A 15,313-nucleotide genomic window follows, 5' to 3' on the forward strand; every position below is an offset into this window, starting at 1 on the left:
AAATGCTGCTAAAACAAAAGAAAAGGAAATGGTATTTTTAGGCTCTAAACAAGATGCCTCTGTGTATGCTCAATGTCTTTTTAAAATATTGACGGATTAACATCAAGAAAATAAGTTGATAAGATTTTACATTGGACAAGTGCATACAAATTTATAAACCTCATTAATCTTGATGCTAGGTAGATTTTACTCTGGACAAAATGCCGCTAAAACCAAAGGAAAGGAAATGGTATGTTTAGGCTCTAAACAAAATACCTTTGTGTATGTTCAAAGTATTTTTAAAATATTGACGTGTTAAAATCAAGAAAATAATTTTTAAGACTTTACCTTGGACAAATGCATAAACCTCCATCTTGATGCTAGTTGGGTTTTTTTGGGTGCAAAATGCTAGTAAAACAAAAAGAAAGGAAAGGAAGGAAATGGTACGTTTGGGCTCTAAACAAAATGCCTTTGTCACTACAAAACGCGGGGGCCTTGGGCCGCGTTTCATAAAAACGTGGCCATAGACGGGTTCTTAGGCCGCGTTTTTTAAGCGGGGCCATAGACGAGTGCTTAGGCCGCGTTTTTCTGAGAAAAAAATGCGGCCTAAGGATTTTACACTGGACAAATGCATAAACCTCAATCTTGATGATAGGTAAATTTTATGATGGACAAAATGCTGCCATGTCTCTAATCCCTTCATTCTATGACGCTTTAGATCTTAATGCTAGGTGGATTTATCCTAATGATACTAATGATTCAAGGCTTTTCTTTTCATTTTCCCCCTAATTTTGTAATTTATCCCAACTCGTAATTTATGCATTTGTCCATTTAAATTTATGTCTTCAACAATTACCGAAATACACAAAAATGCGATGAGACCTTGCACAAAACATATATGTTAAAATTGCATTGAGCGTGTTCATTTTTTTGATGTTAGTATATCATTTAAATTTTTTTTTTTTTCTTATAGAGAAGATCAACCCAAACCCAAAATTAATTCACCTAAATTGTTTTAGCAAACACACCCAAAAAAAAAAAATGTTAGTTTTAATATTGAGATTAGAAGTACTATGAACATATTCATTAAAAATGTTGATAAATATCAGTTGAGTTATAAGATTTTTAACATTTTTTTTATTATTAAATTCATCAAATCTTTGTAATACAACGTAACAAAAGAAAATTTTTTATTAATATTTAGAAACCCAAAGTGCATAAATTACATTTCCAAAAAAAAAAAAAAAAAATTCTTCTTTCTGGTATGGTATCCAACCCAAACCCGCAACCCATGATCCGGCAGAGGGGTTTGTGACTTGTGTGGATTCGAAACGCAGAAGAGAGGAGTTGATGTTGGTTTCAAATTAGTTTAGTATTGCAAAGCTAAAAGCAAGTTGGTAGTGTAGCGTCATGTGGAGGCTCTCACTCAGATACCCATTTCTCAACCCAGATCAAAGAAGAAGACCCTTCAAATCTATTGACTTTTGTAGCATCACCAATGCCAAAGATATCCAAGACATTTCCTGGGAAATCTCTAACTTTCTTGGACATGACAACTGGCGGTCTTTCATGGCGTCCTCAGACATACCCATGAAGCTAAACCCAGAAGTTGTTCGGTTTGTTCTGCACCAAAACCAGGTGGGTGACCCCAAACGCCTCTTAGATTTCTTCAACTGGTCCAAATCCCAAATGGGTATTCCTCAGAATTTAGATTCTTTCTCTATTCTTGCTGTTTTGTTATGCAATTCCAATCTCCTTGGACCCGCTAGTAGGCTGTTACAGCAAATGATAAGAACACATTCCGGGTCGTGTTTGTTGGTTTTCGATTCGGTTCTTTGTTGCTTTAGAAATAGAGGTTCTAATCCTGTGGTGTTTGATATATTGATTGATAGTTATAAGAAGATGGGCATGTTGGGTGATGCGGCAAATGTTTTTTTGGGTGCCAAAAGCGGTCACATTATGCCCAGTTTGAGGTGTTGTAATGCTTTATTGAAAGATTTGTTGAAAGGTAATTTGATGGAATTGTTTTGGAAGGTGTATAATGGGATGCGGGATGCTAAGATGGAGTTTGATCTTTATACTTATACAAGTTTAGTTGGCGCACTATGTAAGGCTGGGGATATAACGGGGGCCAAAAGGGTTCTTCATGAAATTAGGGAGAAGGGATGTAGTCCTAATTTGTTTATCTACAATGTGGTTATTGACCGAATGTGCCGAGTTGGTGCAATAGCTGAAGCTATTGAGCTGAAAAAGTCAATGTTTGAAATGGGATTAGTCCCAGATACACATACTTACAATGTAATTATTAACGGACTTTGCAATGGGGGGAAATTGAAAGATGCAAAATTGATGTTGGAAGAAATGAAGCAGAGAGGTTTGAAGCTTAATGATTTCACATACTTGGTTTTCATTGATCGTTTCTTGAGGGAAGGAAATATAGATGAGGTTTTGCAACTTAAAAATGAAATGGTTTCTTGTGGTATGCGTCTAAACATAAGTACATACAATATGCTTGTTCGTGGTGTTTGTAAGTACAGAAACACGGAGAAGTCCCTTGAAATTGTTGATGAGATGATCAGAATGGGTTGCAAACCGAACTCCCAAACTTATAGTTTGTTGATCGAAGGGTTTTGTCAGGAGCATAACATAGGCAGGGCATATGAACTACTTTGTGAGATGGAGACCAGGAGCGTGGTGCCCACAGTTGCCACATACTGTACAATTATCCATGAAATGTGTCTTCATAACAATATTGCACAAGCAAATGGCCTCTTAGGGGAAATGGTTGCAAAAGGCTTGAAGCCGAATGCCGTGATTTACAGATCTCTTATTATGGGCTATGTCCGTGAGGGGACAATTGAAGAGGCAAGAAGGATTTTGAAAGAAATGAGTGATAAAGGAGTTGCACCAGACATATTTTGCTACAACCATATAATAACGTTTCTCAGCAGAGCTGGAAAGATGGAAGAGGTAAAGGCATGCTTCACTGAAATTCTAGGAAGGGGTCTGACCCCAGATGCTGTTACTTATGGGGCTTTCATCTGTGGATTCAGTAGGGTAGGAAGAATGCAGGAAGCAACCAAATATTTTAATGAGATGCTTGGTTGTGGTTTAATGCCGAACAATCTTGTTTACACCATCTTGATTGATGGGCACTTCAAGGCAGGAAACGTTATGGAAGCTTTTGCAACATTTCGATGCACACTTGCGCTGCGTGTGCTTCCAGATGTGCAAACATACAGTGTCTTTATTAATGGCCTCTTGAGGAGTGCGAAAATTAAAGAGGCCATTGATGTATTCTCTGAAATGAAAAAAAAGGGTTTGGTTCCTGATGTTGTCTGTTACAGCACTCTCATCTCTGGGTTGTGCAAGCAAGGTGAGGTAGAGGAAGCTTTCCAGCTTTATAATGAAATGCAATGTGAAGGGGTGGATCCAAATATTTTTATCTTCAATGCGTTGATTGATGGGCTGTGCAAGTCAGGTAACATTCAGAGAGCTAGAAAATTGTTTGGTGGTGTCTCAGAAAGGAGTTTCAAACTTGACAATGTAACCTACTCCACAATGATAGATGGATACTGCAAATGTGGTAATCTAATGGAGGCATTTTGTTTATTTGATGAGATGCTGTCAAAGGGGGTTGGGCCGCATAGTTATGTCTATAATTCTCTTCTCTATGGCTGTTGCAAGGAAGGAGAAATGGAAAGGGCTCTGAAACTCTTCCGCGAAATTGAGCAGAAGGGCTTTGCTACTACTCTTTCTTACAACACTTTAATTGATGGATTCTGCAAGGCAAATAAGCTGCAAGAAGCAAACCAATTGTTGCAAGAAATGATTGATAAAGAGATAAAGCCTGATCATGTGACCTATACAACTGTGATTGACTGGCATTCCAAGGCAGGGAAGATGGCAGAGGCAAACAAGCTCTTCTTGGAGATGCAGGGGAGAGATATAATGCCAGATGTTGTAACCTACACCTCACTTATGTATGGTTACAGAAAATTGCAGAAATTATCTGAGGTTTTTACATTGTTTGAAGGAATGTTGGCAAAGGGTATTGAGCCTGATGAATGCTGTTACATCATAATGATTGATGCTCTTTGTAAGGAAAATAATTTGGTGGAAGCGTATAAGTTGAGAGATGAGATCTTGGGTAAAGGTATGTTGACAAGGGGAACTGTTTATGATTCACTTCTTGATGCTCATTGCAGGAAGGAAGATCTTTCTGGAGCATCTAAGCTATTTGATGAAATAAGAGAGAAAGGGTTTAAGCCCAATCTTAGTACATGTAGCAATTTGGTCCGTTCTTTCCATCAGGCTGGCAGAATTGATGAAGCAATGCTGATTTTGGAGGGTATGATCTGCTCCAGATGGGTGCCAGATGATACTACTTTGAGTGACATAGTGATTGGGAACCTAATTGATCCAGATTCTGAGGATGCTGGTAATCTTATGAAGCAGATAGCATAGGAAGTTGAAACAACATGATTGCTTAGCAAAGGGAAAGTGTATCTTGCTGGCAGTGCTGCAAGTGCTGGTCATAGCCATGGCTACAGCTTTGGTAATCTGGATGGAGAAGCTACTCATGAGTTCAATTCCATTTATTGATGCTTCAAATTGTTGCACACTGCAGGTATCACAGGTACACAAACTGCACATGGTCCATTTTATTTTTAATTGCCAGATCATTGGCTTTTTGTTTGACTATCATTTTGTCAAACCATGCAGCTTTCTTCAATTGGAAATTTTGCCACTTTTTGTACCTTTGATAGTATTATTTTCAAAACAGGAGGTGAGGTTGATTGGAGGAATGTGCTTCTTGAACATTTCTATATAGTACTCAAAGGTGATATCTTTTGAACTTGTAGATCGTTGAACAAGGCGCCAAATTGTGCCTAAAGAAGATCAATTTCAGCAAATTCAAAATTGATTCTACTCTCAACAGGGTCATCTGTTTCTTTTAAAAAAAAAAACCTTGGTTAATGATACTTTACCCATTTGTGGTAAAATGTTAATTTCTACTGTACTTAAATGTGTTTGTGAAATGTGATTCCAATTGTAACCAGGTATTTTTATTTTTTGAGTTTACATTTCAAATAAATCCATTTAAACACTCAATTTTCTTTAATGATTTTGGGTTAACTTTTAGGAAGAAATTAAACTTTAGGTGAGAAAAATACAACTTTTTAAATACAAGTTGACAAAGCGTATTCGACCTAGACCATTGGTGAATAAAGTATAATTGCACGTGTTGAATTTATAATCTCTCTCTCTCTCTCTCTCTCTCTCTCTCTCTCTCTCTCTATATATATATATATATATATATATATAATGCAGAGCAAATGTGGATTGTTTTAATTTTTTTACTTGTGAATTGGGGTTTTGAGTATTTATGGTTTTTTGTAGGTATTGGAACAAGTGGGGTTTTAGGTAGCTGATGGAGGAGAACGTAAATTGTGGAAATAGGTGGAGGAAAGCTGACTTTGGACCGGGGCTGCCTGTTCATATGGTGTTCATTATAGGAAAATTGGTGGCTGGGGATTGAAATTTACAAGGTTTGCTTATATATCTGCGTTATTAATTTTGTTGTTGTTAGTCACTTTTTTTCTTGATTTTAATTGGGAGCATTTCCTAAGCACACAGATGAATTTTGGGATCAATGATAGATTTGAAGACGTTAAATGAGAAATTATGTCATTAGTTCCATGTTATTGGAATTTCCTAACAAAATTGTATTGCTTACATAAAAGGTTATGTTAATCCAACTGGACTCAATGCAGTGATAAGGAAATGGAGAGGAACTGACTTAGGACAAGGTGAACAACAAAATCTGATTTAGAACAACAGGGCAGATCTGGTATAGCTTGGGTTTTGAAGAATTAGGGTTAGGTTTTGGTAGGTAATAGGCTAGAAAATAATAGGGATTATAGGGGTTTCAAAGGGGACAAGGATTAATAGGGTTTGGGAATGAAAAAAAAAAAGGTGAAAATCAAGATTTGAGGTGCTGTGAACAGTGATGTGAATATTAGCCGTGATAAATAAAATTGAAGAAAATAGATAAATTTTAGGCATCACAACTCAAAAAAAGGTTGCATCACACAAACCATAAAGAAAGCTTCATAACTCTTAAATTCTAAAAACATTCATCCTTCATCACCTTAATAGAAAGTACTACAACTCTTTAAATAGAAGACTAATTCCTAATCCTAGTTGAACTGGGATTTCTTAAAACCCTAATAAGACTTGGACTTGAACTCCTTAGTCTTTTACTACTAAGCCCAACTAAATAACCAAAATTAAAATAAAACTAAAGTAAGACCCAATGGACTATAAGCACAGCCCATTCCAGAATATTAAGAAATTACATAATTGCCCTTGATACATGTCTTCTCACTGCCTCCTGCATGAGGAGGCCTTTTAATCTTGGAAGAGCCTTTCTCCCCCTCTGGTGGGGATGATCATGGATGCCTGGATTCTACTTTAATGGATGAGTTCGCAACAAAAAATTCTGAAGTAGGAAGGAATGATTAAATCAATTTTGATGGTGGTATTGCGGGAGAGCTGTGAAGTACTATGGTATTTACTCTTTTTGGGCTATATTAGGTCACGCCCAAGGATGTAGTGGAGCTTCTAGCCACTTTTAAAACATCTTCTTTTTGGTAGTTTATTTCAGTGGGCTCGTATTTGGGGTTTTACACAATGCATTTCAATTTCTGCTTTCCTACAATCTGTTAGCTGTTAGCTCTTGAGCTTTTTATATTTTCTTCATGTCTAGAGTGTTCATCATCATGAACACAATGTTCATTTTTTCAATAGAAGTTTTATTACCCATAAAAAAAGAGTAGTGGAGCTTCTAGCTAGCTGGCCAGGCAAGTTTATTAAAAATAGAAATGGGGTAATTTGGAACATGGTTCCCCCACTGTCTGAGGTGGGGTATTTGGAGGGAGAGGAACACTCGGAACTTTGAAGTAACCAAAAGGTCGATTCAAGACTTGAAGATATCTTTTTTCCAGACTTTGCTTGGGTGGACTAATGCTTCAAGGGTTTTCCATTTTAATTCTTTGTCTGATTTGCTTGATGGATGTAGCCTTTTATAATTCTTAATTCTTTTTGCTCTCCTGCCTACCTTAGTACACATCCTGTGTGCTTTGGCCTTTGTATTTCTTCAATGAATTGTAATTAATTATCCAAAAAAATGGAATTATCTTACAATGTGTCTTCCATTCTATTATGTACCTTTTAAGTTATTGGTCATCAATCCTTCAAGTTTAGGTTTACTTTAAACAAAAAATGACTATGGTAATCCTTACTGGCATTATCATCATCCATCATGATACCTTTAAACAATAACAATGAGTTCAAGGGCACAAAAGTAAGGAATAATTGTCCATTAGGTTCTTTAGTTAGTATAGTGTGACAGGCTTGTGAGCCAATATCATACAGGGAGACCTATCGTTGTCAGTTCTGAAGGATATGTTGATTCTATGGCTTATTTTTATTTTCTCATTCTTGGTGATGCGCCCTAAATCAGAGTGCTGCTTATGTCTCTAAATCACATTTAACGTTATTGGTACTCAAATTACCATGTCAACTGGTTTTTGAATAGCTAGCATAGAATTCTTCCCCCCCACCCCACACCCCCCCCCCCCCCCAAAAAAAAAAAAAAAAACCTGAATTTTCACAGTTCATCATTTTGTACTGATTTAATTTTTAGCCTTTTGTTCCTTTAAATAAAGTTTGAAGTTTAATTTGTCATATATAACCAGCATTATACTGTTGTGTCTGAATATGAAAGATTCTTCAAAATACAGGGGCATACTGATGGCGACATGGCACTGCTTCATGTGAGTACTCACTCATTGATTGTTGGGGTGATCATTGTGTTCGGTAAGATTCTTAAAATAACACACCAATTTGGTGTGTACTGACAAAAATGTTAAGACCTTTACTTCTCTAAAGGTTTTTATTTTTTTGAGAAAAAAGAGAGGGTAGGGGAGAGAGAGGGGGTTGACATAGGACAATAGGGAACAACAAAATCTGATTTAAAACTTCTGGGCAGATCTGGTAGCATTTGGGTTTTGAGGGTTTAGGGTTAGGTTTAGTGGGGAAAAGGCTAGAAAATAATAGGATTATGGGGTTTCCAAAGGGGACAAGGATTAGTAGGGTTTGATTGGTTACTCTGTTGTATCTCATTATGTGTGAAAAAAAACAGGTGTTTGATTGGTTACACTGTAATATACTTTGATTTCTGTGCATGGGAGAGAACCTGTGTCCAAAGCACATGCTTTGTGGGTATCTCAAGTATGCATAAGAGTCATTTTTTCCCTTCCCTACTTTAAAGCTAAATTGCCTACAAAACACGTGGGTCGTTAAATTTTTTAATATAGAAATGTTTCAAGTGATTTGTATTTTTTTCACTGATTGTGTTATTGGGCCAAGAATTTGTCTTCTGTCAGCTTGGTGTTGCATCCAGAGTTATGTAACAATATTGTCAAGCATACCAAATCCTGACATAGCATTGTTTCTACATTTAGAAGGCAGAGAGTAGAGAAGCGTCCATCTTGAAAGCAATAGAAAATAGAGCAGAAAGTTTGTTTGACATAGTTGCAGAAGTATACTCTGATTTGATCGTAGTGTATGGACTCACGGTGCGTCAAATGTGAGGATGTGGATCACCTGGCTCAGCAAGATAAGTTTTCAAAGGTAACTTTTGCCTGTTTCAACACTAGCATTTCCTGTGGCTATATAACAACGCATAATAGTTTCCATATACATATTTAGTTGGTTCAATCCCATATATTACACTTGAAAGGGGTAAAGTAAATTCCTCTGGGCATGAGGATAAACTGCATAGCTCATCAGGGGTGAAAAGCTCTTGGATTACACAGTAACTGGTTTTGGGGGTGGGGTTAGTTGCTTGTAGAAGTTTTATTAACAATGAGGATTATTGTATAGCCCTGCAATGTGCAACTAATTTGAGTAAAGTTCTCCTATGTCATAAAAAAAATAAGGGGTAAAGTAAATATCCTTTCTCTCATTCTTTTCATTTATTTTTTTATACATAAAAACAAATATAGTTGTTACAATATGGTATGGTTATATCTACCTGTTAAGTGTACAAATGCTAAATTTTCTTAAAGTAACTATTTTAGTACGGAATTGATATTTTTCTCAAGCCGTTAACCATTAAAAAGATCAGTCAATCCTTGCCATGGAAGGGTCCTGCTCCTGCCATTAAATGTTCTAGTTTTTACTTAATAGGAAGAAGGCATCAGTTATCCATTACATTTAAGCTAAGAACTTTGTAGTTCAATTGACACCTTTGATGTTTCCAATGGAGACGTTTAGGGTTCCCTCCCTCCCCCCATTGTAACTATTGAATTATCATCAAAAAGTTTTCCCTTACATTTAAGGATCCCACCGTGGAAGAGTGTTCTGGAATATTAGGGCCTGTTTGGTTTAGGCTTGTTTTGAGTGATATCACTGGAAACTCATAACTCAGTGATGAAAAAACGTGGGACCTACATAATTTTTTTTGTTTGGCTTGATTTCCTAATCTTGTTTTCATCACGCAAACTCAGAAATTTTGAGTGAGAGTGATGAAAACCGGAAACACCAAATTGGTGTTTTCAGTTTCTTAGATATATAACTCAGTGGCAGGATTGTAAATTTTTGACCTCTGTGGGGCCCATATGTGTTGATGGCATTACCTCTCTCTCTTTCTTCTCCCACTTTTTTCTTTCTCTCTCTCTCTCTCTCTCTCTCTCTCTCTCTCTCTGTTTTTTCTTTCTTTTTTCCTTTGTCTGGTTCTTTCTTTCTTTCTTTCTCTGGTTCAGCCCAGTTCCGCCGCCACCACACCGAATTTCAGGTACTCACTCGAAACCGAAGTCGAAGCACAACCATCATTCGAATTTGAGATCTCTTTGGTCTCGAGCCTCTCGTTTTCTACCACCACCTGTTCTTTCTTCTCATCGTTCGTAAAAGAGGTCTCTACGGCATTCTTGCAGTCATGAGAAAACGATGCCGTGTAATAGCCTTCTAGCTTCTAATGCTTTTGCTTGGTACTAGTACTCTCTGGCTCTAGTGTGGCCACGCTGGTTACAAATTTGAACCGTCTGAAGCCAATGACCCAGAAAAGGAAAACCATGAGACCATGGTTGTCGGTGCTGGTTCAGCCCAATTTCGCCGCCACCATCAAAGCGAGAGCCTTGAAACACCAAGACCATGATCACTGGTGTTGGGTTTTGATTTTGTCGCCGTGATTTTGTTGCTGGTGCTGGGTTTTATTTTTATTTTGATAAATGGGTTTTGATTTTGTCGATGGTTGATAAATGGGTTTTGTTGATGGTTGCTGGGTTTTGTTAATGAATGGGTTTTGTTGATGGTTGCTGGGTTTTGTTAATGAATGGGTTTTGTTGATGGTTGTTGGGTTTGTGGTGGTGGATCGGTTTGTAGTGGTTGATGGTGGCTAGTGGCTGGGTTAGTGGTGGTGGATTGGTAGTGGTTGATGGCGCTGGTGAGTGGCTGTGGGTTGAAGGGAGGGAGAAGATGGAGAGACGCGGGTAGCAACAGTAGCAACATCGGGTAGTGTCAGTGGTGGGGTCCACGGTTTTGGAGAAAAGTTGTAGAGATATGTAACTGAGAACTGGGTCCAAACATGAGTTTCGCAATTTTTGAGTGAAGGTGAGGTTTGAGAACTGAGTTATGAGTTTTGGGTTTAAGTTATGGGTTTTGAAAACTGAGTTATGAAAATTGAGATATCACTGAACCAAACGGGCCCTTAGTATTTGAGGCATGCATGATTACCTTTCTTGTGTTATCTTTCCTTTGTCTTTGGGAAATCTGGGCATGGTAAGGACTTTATTGATTTAATTCTTGTATTCTTCCCTGCATATTTGTGTATGCCTTATCATTGATTATGTATGCTTGCAGAACAATTTGAAGTGATTCCCACGCAAGACTTGGCCCCTTGATGTGGATGCTGGCACAAAAGGGGCACGCGTTTGGGCCCGAACTGGGTGCAATTTTGATGGGTCTGGGCATGGCAGATGTCAGACCGGTGACTGTGGTGGGCTACTTGGTGCACCCCCAAACACCCTTGCCAAATTTGCTCTTAATTAATATCAAAACTTGGATTTCTTTGATATCTCTCTTGTTGATTGGTTTAATGTTCACATGGAATTTTGTCCCACCAATGGTGTCTGCACTAAAGGAATAAGATGTCCCGCTGTGCCGGACTCAGTTGAAAGCTCTGATGGGTGTAACAACCCTTGTGCTGTATTCAAGACCAATGAATATTATTGCAATTCTGGGATCTGCGGTCCTACAAATATTCCAAAAATTTCAAGGATCAGTGCCTGAGTGATTACACTTATCCTGAGGATGATGCAATAAGCACATTTACGTGCAATGGTGGGACTAACTATAAGGTGGTGTTCTATGTAAGCATTTTCAATTCAGAACTTCCAAAAAGCTTGTGGGCCGTGTTACCTTGCCCGATGTATTTGGGCATACCTTAGTAGTGGTCCCCAGTTAATTATAAGAAATAGACTTCCAAACTATTTATTGTTGGTGCGGTGGCTAATTTTGCTGTTCTGTACTCAATAAATTCAGTGGCAAGTATGACCCATAAGGACATACAATCCGGAAATCCACGTCAGTTTCAGATGTAAGCTTATTATATATTAGTAATTAATCTTTTCGCAATCTAACGTAGGGGAGAATTTGCAAGAAGTTAGTGGAACAGGGTCTAAATGGTTGGTTATTTTGAAGCTATTGTAAAGGTCATTGGTGTTTACAATGTCACACCTCCCTCAATGTTTGGATGATGTAATAACAATGTTATATTTAATCGGGATTAGTGGTAAATTTTTGGGCTTCTTTAAAAAGACTGACACCTCATGCTCATCATTGATAATTAGAGTACAATGTGAAATGGTGGGCTGATTGAGGGTTTCTCTCTTTGTAGAAATGGTCCAAAGATTTCTCACTTGGTTTTTTGTAGATGACAGTCTCCTTTTTTGCCAAGCACGGGAAGATCTTTTGAGTATCTATGAAAAGGCACTGGGACAAAAAATAAACTCTGCAAAAACTACTCTTTTCTTTAGTAAGAATGTCTCAAGATTCTATAAAGGAGGTACTAAAAATATTTTTGGGAGTACTTGAGATTAATGAATATGAGAAGTATTCGGGCCTGCCTACTGTGGTAGGGAGAAATAAGAAAGCTAGCCTAAATTATATTAAAGATAGGGTGTGGGGGAAACTACAAGGTTGGAAAGAGAAGTTGCTTTCTCAAGCGATAAAGAAGTTTTGTTGAAGGCAATGGTTCAAGCTATTCCTACTTTTGCAATGAGTTGTTTTCGTTTACCGGTGGGACTATGCCAAGATATTGAGATGCTTATTCGAAAATTTTGGTGTGGTCAAATGGGAGATAGGAGAAAAATCCATTGGAAGAAGTGGGAAATCTTGTGTAAACGAAAATTATAGGGAGGTTTGGGTTTCAAAGATCTTTGTAAATTCAATAAAGCAATGCTAGCAAAGCAAGTGTGGAGACTGATTCATGACATGGATTCCCTATCTTACAAAGTTTTTAAGGTGAAATACTTCTCAAATGGCATTGTGTTTGAAGCAAAGTCATCCTTGGGCTCATTTTTGGCTACCAAACCCAAATGAGGGTACAATTATCTTTCATCGAGGTTTACTAGCATCTCATGCCACTGTTGATGTGCTAATTAATCTTCAATCAGGTTGGTGGAATATGAGTCTGATTGACCAATGTTTTTACCTCCTTGATGCTTACCTTATAAAATCCCTTCCTCTGTGCACCATTCCCCAACCCGATTCCCTGATCTGGCCTACTGAGAGGAATGGCCATTACTCGGTCAAGACTGGTTACAATGCTTTGTGTGAAGAACTGTTGGTTGTTGAGGATGAAACAAATAATTCAGAGGCACACATAAATTTTTGGAAGGGCATTTGGAAGCTAAAGGTTCTAGGTAAAATTAAACATTTTCTATGGAAGTCTTGTACAAACTCTTTGCCCACAAAAGTTAATTTGTTGAAGAGAACCATTTTACAAGAAGATGTTTGTCACCTTTGTTCCGAAAATTCAGAAGATGTTCTCCATGCTCTGTGGGGATGTGAGAAGGTCCATCAGGTTTGGCAGAGGAAGTTTGGTTGGTTGGACAGTAATCAATTTACTTTGGGTTCTTTTTTGGATCTGGTGCAGCTAGTTCAATCAAAACCAAATTTGTTTCCTCTTTTTGCAGTCACGGTCTGGTCATTCTGGCATCATCGAAATAAGTCATAGATGCAAGAGCATTCGGTACTTATGGAAAGAATAGTTGTTTTTGCTGAAGAATATCTCCAGGTTTATTTATCCTGGTTTTGGCAAAAGCAAAAACTCAAAAAGTAGTTGCAGAAAAATGGAGGTTGCCTAGTGTGAATTTTGTGAAGATTAATTTTGATGGTGAGCTGTTTGGAGAGTTTGATGAAGCGGGGCTCGAAGTGGTGATTCGAAATTCAGAGGGGGAGGTTATGGCTGCTCTCTCTGAGAAAATCATGAAACCATCAGCTGTGGAGACCGTGGAGTTGTTGGCAACTCGTCGTGCAGTGGCTTTCTCTCTTGAAGTTGGGTTCCAAAACTCAAATTTTGAGGGTGATTCCATATCTGTTATTAATTCCTTAAAGGATAGGGACATGTCCAACTTTCATGGAGTTCATATCATAAAAGGCATTGTGTCTTACACTAACTCGTTTTAGAATTGTTCTTTCTCTCATATTGTTAGGCAAGACAATGCAGTTACATATGCCTTAGCCCAGAGAGCAAGATTATCTTTTCCTTTAAAGGTCTGGATGAAGTCTGTTCCACTATGTAAGGTTGAATTTATTCAACCATCTAATTGGTTTTATTTCGTGCCAAATTTGCTTGTAATTCAGCATTTAGTAACCCTGTATTTAGGTGGGTTTGATGTAAGGGTAGTGAGTGAGATAGAGTGAAGATTGCTCAAGAGTGTGCAAGAAAACAGAGACTCGTGGCTGGACCTCGCGGGTGACTCACGACTGCAAGCCACCAGACGCATCACATGTGCCAAGCATGCTGGAAGATGAACAGTCATGCTAGAAGATGAACAGTCATGCTAGCTGGAGCACTACAGGACAAAACAGGACAACTGGCCATACGGTTATCTCGCGACTGGATCTCGCGACTTGGTCAAGCCGCGAGGTCAAGCCGCGAGCCACCCCTGTTTTGTAAAACCTGACGTTTCACATTCCTCTCCCATTCCAGTATAAATACCCCTTTTACCCACGATTGTAAGAGAGCTTCCAGAGAGATTTTTGAGAGAGAAACCCTAAAGAAAAACAAGATTGATTCACCCACAATCTATACCTTAGAGTCTCTTCAAATTCCTCAACTTTCTTCCTCTCCATTGTCAAATCCTTGAGAGGCATTATACCAAACCTGGTTCTCATCATCATCATCACTGTGAGGCAGCTGTTTGGATTTCTGGGAAGTAGTTAGGAAGGAACCAATCTTCATTGGTTGATGCTACGGTCTAGTAGCGGAATCCGGGAAGCTAGAAAAGAAAAAGGTTCGGCGCAACCTCGTTGGAGCAAGAAGCTTAGAGGGCTTAGGTGCACTGGGTAGATTAGGCTTGGAGGGTCTATTGCTGTCCATGTATCCTAACTGTATTTTCTAGTGGATTGTTTACCGCTTGGAGGGCGGTGGAGAGGTTTTACGTCGAGGGTTTCGGTTTCCTCTTCGATAACACATCGCGTGTTGTCTTTGTATTTGCATCTTCCTTCCTCTCTATCTTTGCCTTTTTATTATCTGCTGTGGATTATGTTTTGTTTTGACTTAGATAGTTTTTAACCAATTTCATATTATAGCATATGTTAAGTTTCCGCACACTAGTTGTTTGACATATTGCTTGAATTGGTTAAGTTGTAATTTGGGGGTCTAAACGTTCAAAGGTGTTTATACACGTTTTTGAACTTTCACACTAGATATTCTTTCTTTTGTTCCATCTGATTTTCCGAATTCAATTTAATAAAATGGCTTAGTCTTTCTTCTCAAAAAAAAAAAAGACTATTAAGTAACACGTTAGTGTGCGGATGTGTTTATTTTTTGTCAAATCAATCGTTTCATTTAAAACAAAAAGAAGAGCTGGCATAGAGTTGTTTCACCCAAACTGAAAACAAAAAGCACCGGTGCTAGTACAACACTATTTCAGCAACTCAACCAGCTCAAAGAAATTTGCAAAAGAAGACAGTTAGGTGAGATTTTTCCTCCATTTTTTCATTTTCCTTTTAACATGAAGAATGGAAAAGGACCTCG

The 15,313-nt window shown here is 38.1% G+C and overlaps 1 protein-coding gene and 1 pseudogene across 13 annotated transcripts; both read left to right on the top strand.

The window, feature by feature from the left end:
• Positions 1-1,237: 1,237 nt before the first annotated feature.
• LOC115983986 (pentatricopeptide repeat-containing protein At5g61990, mitochondrial-like) lies at positions 1,238-11,844 on the top strand. Of its 13 annotated transcripts, none has more exons than XM_031106858.1 (5): positions 1,238-4,618; positions 4,705-4,822; positions 5,383-5,531; positions 7,788-8,679; positions 10,909-11,844. In XM_031106858.1, the coding sequence occupies exon 1, from the start codon at positions 1,390-1,392 to the stop codon at positions 4,444-4,446; it is 3,057 nt and encodes a 1,018-aa protein (XP_030962718.1). In that variant the 5' UTR covers positions 1,238-1,389; the 3' UTR covers positions 4,447-4,618; positions 4,705-4,822; positions 5,383-5,531; positions 7,788-8,679; positions 10,909-11,844. The 13 variants fall into 13 exon arrangements, with proteins under 13 accessions (XP_030962718.1, XP_030962719.1, XP_030962716.1 ...); XM_031106859.1 differs by having other exon boundaries at positions 4,705-4,768; XM_031106856.1 differs by having other exon boundaries at positions 4,766-4,822.
• LOC115983988 lies at positions 10,924-11,979 on the top strand (annotated as a pseudogene).
• Positions 11,980-15,313: the final 3,334 nt, after the last annotated feature.

The sequence above is a fragment of the Quercus lobata genome, chromosome 4 (assembly GCF_001633185.2).
Source record: "Quercus lobata isolate SW786 chromosome 4, ValleyOak3.0 Primary Assembly, whole genome shotgun sequence".
NCBI lineage: Eukaryota > Viridiplantae > Streptophyta > Magnoliopsida > Fagales > Fagaceae > Quercus > Quercus lobata.